At 45.3% G+C, this 16,675-nt stretch overlaps 1 protein-coding gene across 3 annotated transcripts in view; it reads right to left on the bottom strand.

The window, feature by feature from the left end:
* The window catches only part of LOC149325993 (cytochrome P450 3A29-like), a 228,896-nt gene that overhangs the window by 120,339 nt on the left and 91,882 nt on the right, over positions 1-16,675 (bottom strand). For 2 of the 3 annotated variants that reach the window (XM_089564082.1, XM_089564083.1), the window contains exon 2: positions 1,449-1,611. The exons of the other annotated variant lie outside the window; for it this stretch is intronic. Coding sequence is in view for 1 of the 2 variants with exons in the window: in XM_089564083.1 (XP_089420209.1) it covers positions 1,449-1,611 (163 nt within the window). In the remaining variant the exon portion in view is untranslated. The remainder of the gene's footprint in view (positions 1-1,448; positions 1,612-16,675) is intronic. 3 annotated transcript variants of the gene reach the window in all.

Below are 16,675 nucleotides of genomic sequence, written 5' to 3'. Positions count from 1 at the left end.
CAGAAGGCCCGAGCATGAAGCTGTACAACAGTTGGCGACGACAGAATCAGCACTTCGTCGGCGCGACAATTCTGTGTGGCCACATATATATGTCCGCAGAGATGTCTCGAACAATGTGCTCGTGAGGGCTTTAAATAAAGGACATGTTTCAGTCAAGCGTTTTTCAAAGCATATCCACTTTTGCACTGCGCCAAACGCAATGAAGACCATACGCTCCCGTAACGCGCTCAACCAACACTTCGTAAAACACTTTCAGCACATGCATATATGCGCGCGTCTGAACGCGTACTCGGAACTGGAATCCGGCTGCTGTAGTGAAAGGCCTCGAACACCATCGCAATATCCGCCGGGCGCACGAAATTAACAGCCGAAATATTTTGTGAATCAGAAGTATGCGATCGTAATATGAAGCGAGCAATTGTGCTTGCGAGGTGGCGAGACGATCGAAATATGATCGCGCATACGCACGCAAAACATATCAATAAACAGCGAGAACTACCGCAAAACGTGCCATTGCAGGCGACACAGAGTCGATATGCACCGTGGCCTAGTCGAAACAAGCGCGTGCATCGCGCAAAACATCGCATGAAGAACCGCGGTCCTTCTAGTCCTTATAAAAATGGCCGCGCGAGCTTCCTGCTACCATACACCTCTCTGTCGTCTGCTAGCTGCCCGAGCGCTGCCAGCACAAAATCGTCATGGCGAGTCTGGCCGCCGGCTGGCTGCCCGAAACCGCCTAGCCAGAGAAAAACGAACGCGTTCCGGGCAGCCACTGGAAGTGGGCGGAGCAACCCGAGAAAATCGAGCGCGCTCGGGCAGCCCGCAAGCAACCCGCGGGCTGCCAGAGGCGGATAATCGAAGAAGCCCAGCTTCGCGAGCGCTCAATCAAAGCACACTTGGAGATTAAGCCCAACCTTTATTAAATAGAGAGGACCCACGAAGGTTGCCTAAAAAGCTGCGTAGAGGGCTTCTCGTCGCATCCATGGAAGTCATAACTTTCGTGGACGTGAGTTACTCACAGCTTCAAGGGATTTAGGACGGCGGTAATGCACAGCGAACTTCAAAACTTCGGTTGGGCCTAGTTGGTATATGTTGTTGTGAAGGTGTAGGTTGCGCAACCTACACCTTCACAACAATGCACCACGAGCCGCGGGCAGAAGCTTGGGCTCTGCATGAACAAGGCCAAGTTCCTGAGGTGCATGCTTCAGGGCTCGCTGGTTCTTTTCTATTTGGGGAGAAGCCAGCTTGAAGACACGGACAGCGTACAACGAGCAGGACGCGGTCAGACGGTGTCCAGTCGTTCAAACCGGCCTCCCCCAAAACTTTTCATTTGGGGCGAAATGCCCGCAAAGACAAATCGGTCTTCGCCGCGCGCCTCCTGCACACGACCACCCGGTGCCATGCCAGCAGCAGTTTGCGAGAAGAACGCTAACGACGGCGACGCTTACCGGGCAAGACGGCTCACTGGCGGCAGTCCAGGCGCGGCGGCTGCGGCAGTTGTAGTGAGACGGCGCTCGGCTGCCCTCCAATCTTCCCTCGCCACCCCGCGAGAGAGAGGCCGACTAAGTGCAGCGCTGGCTGCGGCGGCAAGTAGTGCCTGTTGCGGGCGAGCTGCAACACATGCGCCGTCAAAAAATGAGACGCAGTAATCGGAGCAAACCGACTGGCGGGGTGAATTTATTCAGCAGCGGTACTTTGGGAAGACGGCACATTCCAACAGCGCAGGCAGACTCGAGGCTATTTTCATGTGATGGCTTTCTTTCAGGCTCCATATATATTTGTTCATTTAAACATACTGTTGGTCTCAATTTGGGGCGGTAACGGAGCATGAGTAAAAGTATACTGTGGAATACACTAGCAAGCACAAGCATGGCAAAGCAATGCGTGAGGGCTACAGGCAAAGTACGCTTAACAGATCGTGTCGCACAAGGCAGCTCTATTCTATCAGAGCAGATACAAGAGTACGTACGAGTGCCGAAAAACAAAAACGGGCTAAGGTTGAAAAAATAAATGAAAAAGCTATACCAGACGCCATACATGCGGGCGGGATATCGCGTGTCACGCGTTGATAGCTGCACTGAGGCAACATCATGAACCCCCCGACCCGGCGCCTCCGCGGGCCGTATCAGAGGGCGATACGCGCGCTCCCGATTTAAGATACGCTAGCCTTGGAGAGCAGGCCGAGTGGCAGATAGCTGGAGTGCCCCGGCGGGCCGCTTCCCAGCTCTCTCTAGCTTCGAGGTTGTCACAAACTTATTTTAAAACGAAAGACTTCAAGCGCTCGTACTCGCTGCCATGACTCTGAAGTGAAAGTCGTAACTAATCATTACTAGTCACAAGTCAAGACTAACTAGTCATAAGCCGCCGCGGTGGCTCAGTGGTTAAGGTGCTCGGCTGCTGACCCAAAAGACGCGGGTTCGATCCCGGCCGCGGCGGCTGGAATTTCTTTGGAGGAGAAATTCTAGAGGCTCGTGTACTGTGCGATGTCAGTGCACGTTAAAGAACCCCAGGTGGTCGAAATTTCCGGAGCCCTCCACTACGGCGTCTCTCATAGCCTTAGTCGCTTTGGAACGTTAAACCCCAATTAACTAACTAACTAACTAACTAGTCATAAGCCGGTTATGACTAGTCGTGACTGGTTTTTCATGTCTGGTTAATCATGGCTAGTTAGTCAACGAATTCGTCATGATTAGTTAGTCATTAAAATTCATGACTAGTTAGTCATTAAAATTCAGTACTAGTTAGTCATTAACTAACGAGTCTAGTCATGACTAGTCATAACTGGTTACTCATGACTAGTCATGGGTGGCTAGTCATGACTAGTTGGTCATTAAGCAATCATGACTAGTTAGTTATTCACTGGTCAGTCATGACTAGTCAAGGTTGGTTAGTCATGACTACTCATGGGTGGCTAGTCATGACTAGTTGGTCATTAAGCAATCATGACTAGTTAGTTATTCACTGGTCAGTCATGACTAGTCAAGGCTGGTTAGTCATGACTACTCATGGGTGGCTAGTCATGACTAATTGGTCATTAAGCAATCATGACTAGTTAGTTATTCACTGGTCTATCATGACTAGTCAAGGCTGGTGACTAGTTAGCCATTATGACTAGTTAGCCATTAACTAATCATGAGTGGTTAGTCATTAACCACTCATGGCTAGTTATTAACCAATCATGACTAGTTATTCGTGAACAAATTAGTCATGACTGACTAGTCATTAACTACCCATGAACTAATTAGCCATGACTAGTTAGTAGTTATTATCCAATCATGACCAGTTAGTCATGTATAATGACTAATGAGCCATGACTAGCCATACCAAGTCGTCCCATCCCCGCCTCGTCTGTGCCTACGGCCGTCGTCTCGTTGGTGGCAAGGCTTTCGCCTCGCGGACTTTAGGTCGTCAAAGTGCCCCGTGAAACTTATTAAAAAGAAAGGAAATAAAAGTTCCCACACGGCACAACCATGGACTTCCTTTTTCCAAGCGTGCGGTCATTACTACTGTCGAATTTTTCTCTTTTTATCTTCTTGAGGACGTTCTTGCCGAGATAACCACACAAGGGAAGTCGGACCAAGCCTTGCCTCCCCCGGTTGTCAAAGCTGCGCTGCACTGTGGGCTGACGAGACTCAGTGAGAGCCGAGAACAGGCGGGAGCTGGCTGTAGCTCTCTTGACTCTCTCTGAATGCGCCGAGTTTTGGGAAGCAACTATTTCTGTGCTTGTGTGGCATAGTGCCAGCAGATATTATCGGTGCCTAAATGCAAGTTACTATCTAAAACTGTAAAGAACCATTAGTCGGTAGTTCGTGCGTACAAAGCAAGTCGTTCACATAATGCCTAAAAACCGATAAACTCCTCTTCACTAGATCTTCAGTGTCTTTTATTTCGGTTAAACAATTCAAATATTGTTCGCCCCTGGTTTGTAAAATCTTCGTCCAGGCAGCGATAAACCAAAAATGTACTATTTGATATATATTGTAACGACGACGAAGTTGTACCGCGTGGCGAGGATGATGACCAAGTGCCGGCGCGAGGCCTATAAGGCTGAAAAACTTGGACAGAACATGTTATGGTACCGTAATGCCCCTGTCACACGGGCGCATTTAGTGTCACTTTCAAAGAGTGACATTCGCCTAAAGTATCACTCGCGCAGTGTCACCCTATGAGCTTTAGGGACACTCGCTGCAGAACGCACTTTCCCCGCAGTGAGTTTTTCGAACTCACTCCATTTGGTCCGGCAAGGCGAGTGTGCATTGTCAGCAGCAGTGCTCCAACATTAAAAAATTTGTATTGAGTATTAAAAGATCATAAAATCTCCATCTTATTTTTTTGATTGTGCCCTCTAATGGTAACTCTTTTAAAATCACCAACAACTAAAAATAATGCGCCCACTTGAACAGCTACTCTTGGTCTGCAAGTGACGACGACCCTCTACCGCGATAGGCCTAATGAGTCCGCAGGTATGGTGGCTACCGCGGGCTTCGTGTGGGCAATTTCGGTGATTGTGGAGAGCGAATTTACAAGTTTTAGCGAACACAAATGAACAACGAGCCTAGTTTTGACAAAAGTGACCTGAACTTGCTTACAGTACAGGACGCGCATGCACTGAACGGGAAGCGCCGGTGGGACCCAGACTGCCGCTCAGTGCTTTAGGCAGCCAGCAGCAGTCGCCACCGTCGCTTGTGGATAACGAATAAGGCCACCCCAATGAATGCGAACGGTCACCGAACACGCTTCTGTATAAACTGATTCAAAATGAAGTAATCGTCTCATCAGGGACGATAAGCGAGAAGCGCCGGACCATACGCGATGTCAGCAACCCTGCTACGCAGTGTTTCCCAGGCGCGGTCGCATATCGGCGCTTCCTACAGATTTGTCGCACTGCGAAAAAAAGCCGGGGAACAACAGGTACAAAAACGAGATTATTTAAGATAACTAATGTGCAGCCTGCGTTTTACGCCATGCAGGAGCCCTAGCAGTGGGTCACAGCGATGTAAACAAGAGAACTGGAGTGCAGTCAACCTCATCGGTGCATTCCTGGGCAAGGTTCGCGCTTATGCGGTAAATTTTCAATGGTGTACTATGATCTTCAAGCACTCATTTAGCGTGTGGACAAAGAAATTGCTAAAAAAAGGAGCAGAAGAAAGCGAGCAACGCACACGAAAATTAACATCCACAGAACCGAAGCAGTACGGCGTTGCTATGGGCGGGACGAAGCGATGGCGACGGTAGTTGGTCAGTGCGGGCTGTGTTCCAGCTTCGGAGGCATCCCAAAATCTCGAATGTCTTCGCGGAGCTCCGTTGGCTGCAATGCGTCTGAGCCGAATGATGCTAAAAAATTCCTCTACCAGCGCAAGGCGGCAGTCGAGTTCGAATGACATTCGGCTGGATAGCTTTCGAAACGCCCGTGTAGTATGGGTATTACTTTGAAAAGTTTGAAAAGGATTAATTTGAAGTGCCTCTACATACACTTCAGGAAGGAGGCCAAAAGGTGCGGTGCATCACGAGGGCCTTCTTCCCTGGGGTAAGCAAAGTGCATTCAGCATATACACACAAAATAAACAAATACACAAAAATGTAGCGGTCACCATGAGACTTGTTGGCATGTTAAAACAAAAACAGAAAACGGTTGTTACAGTAGCTTCAAAGTTGTTTATATGCATGCTGTTGGATTACAGGGAGGTATAAAATAAAAAAATATATAATCATGTTAACTGTTATCAATTTACAGTATGTCACAGGATGTACCGGATAGTCATGCAGTTAACAGTGCAATTACTTTTCTCTTGAATATTTTTCGACTTCTGCATTGATAGAGGAGGTCATGAAATTTTTTTTTCATTCAAAAAGGTAGTCATTTTTTATCTAATAGTTTTGAACCCGTAATTTGTTCTTGCTTTTGGTGCTCTTATTGTCATGTGCCGAAGGGGATATGGGTGTTGTGGTAGCTCTGGTGTTGCAAAAAACTGAGGTTCAAGATGAATTCTGTTATATGTCTCAAGCTCTAGCCGAAGAGTTTTTAATTGAAAAAATGTGAATAGCCCCAAGCTGTTCCGCCACGGGTTCGTGCTATCCAAGTAACCTAGACTAGCAGTTGCTCGTATGGCCTTTTTCTGCAGAAAATCAAAGCATTTAAATTAGTCTCTGTTGAGTCGCCCCATATCACAAACAATAGTAAAGGTGCGAATGAATTAAACTGAAATAAAGTTGCTTTTTGAGCCATATGATGATACCCGATGATACGTCTATTCTTAATTATTTAGAAAAGTGTTTCAACGAATTTGAAAATCTCTCCGAAGTCGAAACAGTTTAAGAGTTGTGGCAGCGCTTTAAAGCTTTTATTAAAGTCTGCATAGATCAGTTTGTTCCGACGCGACTCAAGAAAACGAAGCGGAGTAACCCATGGATAACTAGGGATATTGTTCACGCGAAACGGAAATTAAAAAGGCTGCGCAAAGGAAAAGCAGATCCTAGGGAAATACACGCAGTACGTCAGAGAATAAAGGCTTTGCTACTCAGTTCGAAGCAAACATTTTTTAATCACACTCGAAGTGGTTTTCTTAAGACTTCCCCAGAAAAATTTTGGCGTTATTTAGACCGCAGAAAGGAAAAAATAAAGCAAATGACAGTAGGAAATGTTCTAGTAGAAGAAAAAGGTGTTATCGCTGATGGATTAAATAAATATTTTCAATCAGTATTCACGCGCAGTGATCGACCATTTCCGGTAGATGATGGGACATCTTTCAGCGAAAGTTCCGTGGACGCTATCAACTTTACTCAGAGGGGCGTATTCCAGCAGTTGCTACAGTTAGATAACAAGAAGGCTTCTGGGCCAGACGGAATACCTACCGGCTTTTTGAAAAGGTATGCTGAGTGGATATCATTTTATTTGGTAATTATTTTTCAGAAGTCACTAAGCACCCATTCCGTGCCACAGGACTGGCGTTGTGCTGTAGTTATCTCCATATTTAAAAGTGACAATCGTACTCTAATGAATAACTACCGTCCTGTATCCCTTACGTCAGTTTTCTGCAAGGTTATGGAACACGTCATAGCAAAGCATATAATTATCTTCCTGGAATCAAATGGCCTCTTTTGCGCATGCCAGCATGGGTTCGACGGGGTCTTTCCACAGTGACACAGCTCATTGAGACATTACACGATTTTTCCAAAGCTATGGACAACCGTGAACAAATGGATGTTATATGCGTTGATTTTGCCAAAGCCTTTGATAAGGTTCCCCATCGTAAATTACTTTTTAAACTGTACAAAGCCGGTATAAATGGCGACGTTCTAAAATGGATTGAAGATTATTTAACTAACCGGAAGCAGGCAGTTCGCGTTGATGATTCCGAGTCTGATTTTGTAGATGTATACTCAGGAGTACCACAGGGGTCCTTGTTAGGGCCAGCACTTTTTCTGCTTTACATCAATGATGTAGCAACCGCTTTAGATAGTTCTGCTAAGATAAAACTCTTTGCAGATGACTGCTTGATTTTTGCGCCGGTATCTTCTTTAGAGGATCAGATTAAGCTCAATCGAAACCTTCAGGCGTTTGGGAGTTGGTGTGACAAGTGGGAAATGCGAATTAATTTTGATAAGACCACATACTCGCATATCACTGCAAAAAAGAATATTTTTGCTTTTCAGTACGATATTCAAGGCTACAATCTAGATAATGTTTCTTGTTTCAAATATCTTGGTGTTTCTATTTCGCATGATTTAAAACGGCACAATCAAGTAGAAAGAGTGCGCAGAAGAAATTGGGTTTTTTAGGAGCAAGACTGGGGAGGGCAAAGTGAAGTTCGCGGTGCCGTATTTTGTTTGCTGCTTTATGGGAATGCCCATTAAGTCCTTCTTCTTGGGGGGCCCTCCGCACAGAAAGGGGTCAGTCAACCCGGCGGGAGAAGAGGGGGCGCCGAATGGCGGGGGATTACGGGAGTCGTCAAACTCCCCTCACGGACGGAGTCGTTAGGTCGCATCCTCTGTGCACGTGTTTACGGCGAGGCGAACCCGCGCCACAGTGCGTGGTCCTTTGTGCCATGTCTGCAGCGGCGTGCTTTGACATATTGTCACGCTAGCTGCAGGCATGAGGAGCGCCGATGAGAAACAGATGAGTTAAAGTGGCTTTCCTCGAACTTGGGGCAACCGGACGTTGGGAAAGCGAGTGTTCGCGAAGCTCGCAGCAGGAAAGCATAATTATCCGAAATCGTGATGGTGGAAAGTGTGCATATGTGTACGGTGTCGCGATGAGCTACCTTCTTTCCCCAATCATTGATTGGTTGTCTTTTCCTTTCCCCAGTAAGTTATTGGGTGGATGTTTGTACAGTACCTGATTCGTTATTCTCCCACCGAGGGCGGGGACATAGGATTTAAAACCCGCTGCTTCGGCAGGACCGAGGGCTGGTTTCGTCACGTAGAACTACGAGCCAGTCAAGTGTAAATATGTTTTCTCCTTGCTTGTATCTTCCTTTGTGCTTTTAATTGTTATAAAAAGTTAACCTCTCCAGAAGTGTCCTCTTGCAATGTGATTGAGCAAAACGAATCTGCAAGACGTCAAGCATCCTACAATTATCATCTTCAACAGCAATTCCCCTCTACGAGATCTTAAGAGAGGATTTTTAATTGGCGCAGCCGTAGAGGGGACCTTTTTAACCGGCAACAAAAGACGTTAAACTACTGGCTTACAGATCTCTTATTCGACCATCCCTAGAATATGCGTTAGTAGCATGGGCGCCCCATCAAAAAGTAATGTGGGCCAAAATAGAGAACGTGCAACGCCGGGCGGCGCGCTTTATTTGTTCGAAATATAGAAGGACAGACTCAGTTTTGGCGATGTTAGAGTCTAGCGGTCTTGAATTATTGGAAGATCGGTGCAAGAAGCAGAGAGTAAAAACGTTTTTTCAAATGATTCACGGGGAACTAAAAATTAATAAAGATTTGTATTTAAAACCTTCAGGCAGACTGAGCTCCCGCTGAAATCATAGTGAAGCTATTCAACCGTACTTTTCCCGAACCTATGCCTTTCGTTGTTCGTTCTTCCCAGAGTCAATAGAGCTGTGGAATAAGCTGCCTGCAGAAATTGTTCGCAGTTCTGATACTGCATTATTTACAAATGCAATTAAGGTTCTTTACGAAAACTGTGCCGTGTGGATATTGTAAAGTGTTTTCTTTTCTCTTTTTTTCTCCTTTTCCTTTTTTTCTGTTTGTGTGCGTGCGGCAGCTGTTGAACATTTGAATACATGTCTTACAGTCTGTATATCGTATCTTGTGTTGTATCCGTAGGACACTGTAGTGCATGTGCATATTTCTTTTTGTATCTGGCTGTATCTTGTATGAACGTATATGTAACATCCCTCCCTGTTACGACCCTCAACTGAGGGTTGACAGTATTTCTAAATAGATAAATAAATAATAAATAAATATTGGTAACACAAGCCTAAATTTATTTAGAAGGCCTACTGACCGAGAAATTTTTTCTTACTTGATTAATATAGTTAATCCACAGCAGGTATTCATTAAATATAACTCCAAGAAATTTTATTGACTGTACACGTTGTAAAACATTTGAATTTTATACTATGATTGGCTCATCATCTATAACTTTAGTTTTAGGTCTGAATGTTACATACTTCGTCTTCGTGAGGTTCAATTCTAACCTGTTGGTCCGCAACCATAATGTAAGGTTTTCTAACCAGAGATTTGCTCTACATTCTATTGCTTGTAAACTCGCGTCATGAAAGAAAATGTTTATGTCGTGAGCGTATAAAGCTGTTTCGGAGCAAGGAAGAATATTAACAATATCATTTATGTGAACTAGGAATAGAATAGGACCCAGTACTGAGCCCTGTGGCACACCAGTGCGTATAAGGCGGTAGCTTGAAGGTATGTCGTTGATCATTGGGAATTGTACTCTAGATGATAAGTAGCTCTGAATAAGACTAAGCGCGGAGCCTCGTATCCCATAGAATTGTAATTTGCGCAGTAAAATTTCGTGACAGACCGAGTCGAAGGCTTTTCTAAAGTCTAAGAATAGCCTAAGTCTAAAAATTCTGTTTTATATATTGTTGATTATGTTGTCCTTTATGTGAAGTAAAGCTTTTTCCGTAGATTTCCCTTTCTGAAATCCAAATTGTTCTTTCGCAATAGCTCCGGTCTTGATGAAGTACGAAGCAAGGCGGGTATTGATGACTTGTTCAGGAATTTTTTCGAAGAGCGGCAAAACGGATATTAGGCGAAAATTATTAGGATCATTATAACTTCCTGTCTTATGTATAACACAAAATCTTGCTATCTTTAATTTATCTGGAAACCTGCCTTCTTTGAGCATTTGGTTGCATATATGGGACAACAAAGGTGCGATAATATCAGATACAGCTTTCACTACCTCACCTTTGATGTTATCAGCTACAACGGAACAATTATTTTTTAGAAGCATTATACGAGGTCTGTTAGAAAAGTATCCGACCTTTGGTCGTAGAAAAAAAACTTGCATAACTGGAGCGTTGCAATTCTAGTCACCTTCAAAGTAGTCTACTTGGGACTCCACACACTTCTCCCAACGGTGCTGCCATTGTGGGAAGTATTCCGAAAAGGCCCCTTTTGGAATGGAGTTTAGCTCACCTGTCGTTGCAGCCATAATGTTCTTCTTTGTTTGAAATCGCGCTCCTTTCAATGGCCTTTTGATTTTGGGAACCAGCCAGAAATCGCAGGGGCCATATCAGGACAGTAAGGAGTCTGTTGAACTACAGGAGTCTGGTTTTTCGCCAAAAAATCTTAATCGAGTGCGAGGAATGTGCAAGAGCATTGTCGCGATGGGCGGGCCAATTTCCTGTTGACCTCACCCAAGCAGCACATGACATCGGTCCAATGTAGGATCTGAGTTGGCAAACGACAGCCCTGTGAAGGCCCCGCGTTGCCTCTGTTCTCCCAGCCTTGGCTCAGCCATTTTTAGAAGTTGGCAGTATTGGACCAGTTTCTCAGACGTTCTCCCAGCCTTGGCTCAGCCATTTTTAGAAGTTGGCAGTATTGGACCACTTTCTCGAATGTTTCCCCTGCATTGACTTTGCCATATTTAGAAGCTGGCCAATTCCTGCAATAGGCAACGCAACTTTGAAGTGCCGACTGCTATGGAGCATCATGCAGTTGCTATTGTGACTTCTTAGTTTTCTCAATTGTGGCGATAGGCGCGATATATATATATATATAGCTCGCACATTGTTAATTATTTATAAGCATATATAGTTCGGGGCGTAGATAATGATATCTTCGTAAAAACCCGCATAACCTCCTGTGAGATTTTTTAAATCTCAGTTTTTTAAACTAAAATATGCAAAGTTGCATGCATGCATGCGATTATTTCCCCCTTTAAGGTTGTGGTCTTCGTTCTGTGTAAATGTAAAAAGTCCAGTCGTGCAATGAAAGAATGCGAGTCGGAGAAACATACATGCAGCACCGATTTTCAGGCCTGAATTTCAAAAACTATAAATAGCATTTTATAAAAATAACTTCTCGACTCTAACGTTAAATACGCTGTACCTTGATGTGCTTGGGCGTCGCAGTTAATGCGGTATACCTGCAGAACAGCACCAAAACATATGTGCATGGCGCAACGTGTCGAGCACTCCATTAAAGCAGGAATGGGTAAACAGTAACGTGCGTTTGCTCCATGATAGGACAGCGCTGACCATGCGCTTATATAAGAGATACATATAGCTTAAGAAAAAAACGTTACATCGTCTGCGGGAACTCGAATTGGAAGAATGCGAAGGCATTGCGCCTCCACGGTACTCGTTCTCTCCCTTTGCCTCGTATGCAGCCCATATGAGTTATATGTGTCAGTATACGTGCCTCATATGAACACATATAGGCTTCATACGAGTTCATATGTGCCTCGTTTGACTCATATGGGCACCATATGAGCCATATGTGTCGACAAATGCGCCTCGTATCAGCACATATACTTCATACGAGTTCATGTGTGTCACAAATTAATGTGTCTCGTATGAACGCGTATAGGCTGCGTACGAGCTCATACGCGTCACAAATGTCACAGATGAACACATCTGCTGCATATATATAGTAGTTCACGCGCTACGGAAAGGTGACTTGTATGGATTACATATGTGGCATACCTTAACTGACACGCGACACTCGTGCGTACACAAGAGCTCCGATATGCACCGTATCAGCTTACATCAATCTCGTGCGAAACACATAGCCGCTGATGAGTGCGTCTCATAGAGTGGGCCTTGCTGTTTGAAACACGCGGAAAAGAAGAGATGAACAAGCGATTAACAAGTGCCCAACCAACGCAAAAAAGAAACTCTTGGCCTGTTTCAAATATTTTTCTCCTTGATTCTCTGCTTGTGCCCTCCTGTTGTAAACCGCGCCTATCCAAACAGTATGACGTTAGGCGTTTCCAATGTGCTTGGACAAACGTTCAGCCAGAAGGCAAATGTTGCCTTCTGGGCTTAGTTGAGCTAATAACGCCAGGTATTTTCATGCAAGAGCTCCGACTGTAGTTAACAATATGTGCGCAATGAGAGTACTACGATCAATGGTGCAGGCGCTGTGAAAATTAAAATACATACAAATATCAGATCTTTCAGTGCTTATCATAGAGCACATCAAGATCCACAATATCAGTGGAAGTGCAATCGGCTGTAGTTCAGCTCCTTATACCTTAAAAATAAACATTTGTCCTCGCACCTAACCGTCGAATTCTATAGTAGTGGGAAGCATAGCACAAGTCTTGTCATCGAAATGTAAAGTAGTTTTTGCCATGCCAGCAGTGGTGTAGTGGGTTTGCAAAGTTCCCACTGCTGCCATACTTTCAGTTCCCCGCTCGGCTTTAATTTACTGATTTCTTCGTTTACTTTCCTGCTAAAGATGTCGTCTGTAATGAGCTTATATTTAATTTCCACATCTCCCAAGAAAACTGATTTCCTCGTTTTTTTGTCCCTATCCCACACTGCACTAAACAATGATCCGAAAATGATACCGGTACTACATTGTAGCTACTGCATTTTGAAATAACGTTCGGTGACACATAAATGCGATCTAGCCGTGCATGGCTTGACCGTTGAAAATGGGTGAGTCTCACACAACGCTCGCCTTCTAAACATTCGGCCACATCATCGAGGTTGCACGTGTCTATAATTTCTGAGAGTACTTCAGTGCTTCTGTCCCTAAATGCCCTTGCACTGGTTTTGTCACAGCCCCTCAGGACGCAATTGAAGTCACCCATTACGATCAGGGATTTCTCACAACTGAAGTGCTTTTGTACGCGTTGAAAAAACGCTGTCCTCTCATCCACCGCATTTGGGGCGTACACACAAATGATGCGCCAATATGTTTTGTCGTACAGGAGGTCAACCAAAACAAATCGACCCGAAGGACACGCCGTATATGCCTGAACCTCAAGTCCCGGTACATTCTTTACAAAGATGACACAACCCGCAGACGTTCCTACAGCGTGGGCGACAACTGCAAAAAACCTAGACGTGAAACGTCTCACCATGCTCCCGGTCTCCTCTTCCCCGTCAATTTTCGTTTCCTGCACTGCCAGGACGTCAATGTCGTGCTCAGTTAAAAGGCGGTACACCTGGCTCTGCTTCTTCTTACTTGCCAGTCCCCTGACATTAAGTGTACCGACTTTCATGGGGAACGCATGAGCCATTTTAATGCAGAAGAAACGCTCATGGCGTACCGGAGCTGCACGACAAGATTAATTGTAAATAAGAGTTTGGGGGCCCCCATTAGCCTGCAGCGTTCGGTGCGCCAGGGTTGTCCCCTCAGCCCTCTTCTATTCTGCATTTACATTGAAGCGTTGTGTTTGAATATCATGGAAAGTGAAAAAATTCGAGGATTCCAGCTACAGGCAGCAGAAGTTAAGCTGCTGGCTTATGCGGATGATGTCGCGGTGTTCACAGTGAACCGGGAGGGTATAACCGAGGCCGTGGCATGCGTAAAAGAATTCACTAAGATCACCGGTAGTAAAGTGAATTGGTCAAAGTCCCTGGGGCTTTGGCACGGAGAATGGCCAACGAAGCCCGGCAATTTTGCAAATGTGTCCTGGGTGACGACCCCAGTAAAGTACTTAGGCGTTCCGTCCCGCCGCGGTGGCTGAGCGGTTATGGTACTCGGCTGCTGGCCCGAAAGACGCGGGTTCGATCCCGGCCGCGGCGGCTGAATTTCTTTGGAGGAGAAATTCTAGAGGCCCGTGTACTGTGCGATGTCAGTGCACGTTAAAGAACCCCAGATGGTCGATATTTCCGGAGCCCTCCACTACGGCGTCTCTCATAGCCTCAGTCGCTTTGGGACGTTAAACCCCGTAAACCAAACCAACTTAGGCGTTCCACTGGACGGTTATCGCGATAGCGATTCGTACTGGAAAGCACAGACGCAAGCCACGCGTGAAAAGGTGGAAAGGTGGAAAGGGCGACACCTTTCAATTTTCGCAAGGGCCACAGTGTGCAATCTGTTTTTTATGTCTAGGCTGTGGTACGTGATGCAAGTGTTGCATTGTGCAAGGATGAACGTACAGAGACTGCACCGGATCTTTGCCGTTTTTGTGTGGGCTGCGGACTGGGAACGCTGTAGCCGGACCAATTTGTTTAGGCGGGTGAAGGATGGCGGCCTGAGTCTGGGACACTTATTTCTGCGGCAGATTGTAAGCAGATTTTGTTTTGTGCGCGATGTAAGCGATCCGTTTTTGCGCACTGTGTGCCAATTAAGGCTCGGAAATGCACTGCCGGACTTTGTTGTCACAACCGAAAGGTTCTCGGGACGTATTTTTGGTTACTTTAGAGAGGTTGTCGTGAGTGTTCGATTCCTGTCTGTTCGATTTTCGTATGAATATTTATCTTCTGTTAGCAGGAAGAAGTTGTATAAAGATTTGTGCGATGTAGTTCTTCCACAACCTATGTACAGGGCCTTATACAATGGAGGCCAGGGACGCGACGTACTTAAGCGTGTGAAGGCGATGCAGGTGCCGCCAAGTGCAAAAACTTTTTTCTTTAAATTACATACCGGAACACTACCAGTAAAGGAATTCTTGGAAAGGAAGCAGTTATTTCTACCTTGGGGATCACATTGTTTAATTTGTAAACAACCAGAAACAATAGACCACGTTTTTTTGCACTGTTGGGAGGGGGTATACTTTTGGGACATTTTGCAACGGACTTTAAAAAAGGAATTTCCGCTCGACGCTCATGGTATTCGGTACTTGCCTGTAGAGAGTGAGGATGGGACACCATTCGACCTCATTATGCTAATGGACCTCCATTGTATTTGGCGCTCCAGAATGGCAGGATATCATTGCGATCCTGATGCACGGCCAGCACGGATCTATTTTCGGGAGTGCATGCATAAGTATATTGAAGTTCAGAAACTTGCTCCTGAAGCTCCCGAGTGGCTCGAAAGAGTCGAGCCTTTGGTGACGCTTAAGGAGTTTTAATATGATGAAGCCACGCACCCCCGGGCGGATAGTGTTGTTAATTATTGCTCATTGCGCTCTTTAAGTGTATTTGTGTACTGTGGTTCTTGCCGAAGTCAGGCAATAAATAAAAAAAAGGCAGTGGTGTAGTGGGTAGTGTAGTGAGCTGTAGATCTCTAGGTCGGTGGTTCGAATCCGGAACGGCGTGTAGTTTTTATTTTCGCGTCCGAATTTTTTTTTTACTTTCTTTAGTTTACTAACTTCAATGGAAGCTATTTTATTGTTAATTGCCTTATAATTCCACCCCAGCCCTTCCCTTTCCTTTCCCAAAAATTGTAAACCAGACACATATGACACGTATGTGTCATAAGACACATACGAGATATTCCATAATCATACGAGATATTCCATAATCTCGTATGAACCAGACACATATGACACATATATACGAGATTTTTCGATAGGGACGTATTAATCGCTATCGGTTAATCGTCTTCATATTGATTACGGTCATAGATTTCAATCACGCGTCTTCAGCGCGCACTTCGCTTCTGCGTCGCGTGGTTGCTTCGGACGGTAGCAAGAGTTGGGGGGTGCGTACGTCGACTGATGTTTCGGAGTGCGATCGTTTCCTGCCGCCTTGATCCAAGCTTGAAGACGTAGATGCGACCGGCCGTTGTGAAATACCGAGATCTTGCAAGATCTCACGGTATTCTTTTTCAACGATACGGTAATTGCGTTGCTTTGCATTCATGGCGAAATGCAGAAGCTTTGCGGTGAAAGACGAGGACCGCAACAGCCGCACAAAGGGACAGCAGACAGGCAGTACGACCAACACCTCCACACCACAAAAGAAAAACAAGCGCGAGCACTCGCGCATAGAGGAATTTTTCCTCCATGCACTCGCGGCATGACTCGCGGGCAGGGTTGCCGTTGGGAACATTTTAAAAGAAGCCAAAACTTGAGCTGAAAGTAGTCAAAAGTAGCCATGCCATTCCATCTTAGCTGTCGCGTAAAATAAGATGTTTTGCTCATTAATAAATTGAAGTGTAAAAAAATTGATAAAAATTATTCTTGGCGGTGTTGTCAACACTAAGCTTCAAATAAATTTTCCGAAACTAAACGTGTATTTATCCACAGCTTTACGCATAAACGTAGGCATCCGCTCTCTCTCCCACGTGTGTTCCAAGCCAATCCCAATCCATAGCTTGTGGTCATTTCGTTTGGACGTTT

The sequence above is a fragment of the Amblyomma mixtum genome, chromosome 10, assembly GCF_055824585.1.
Source record: "Amblyomma mixtum isolate Tamu chromosome 10, ASM5582458v1, whole genome shotgun sequence".
In the NCBI taxonomy this organism is placed as follows: domain Eukaryota; kingdom Metazoa; phylum Arthropoda; class Arachnida; order Ixodida; family Ixodidae; genus Amblyomma; species Amblyomma mixtum.
This window is presented reverse-complemented; position numbering and strand designations above follow the sequence as displayed.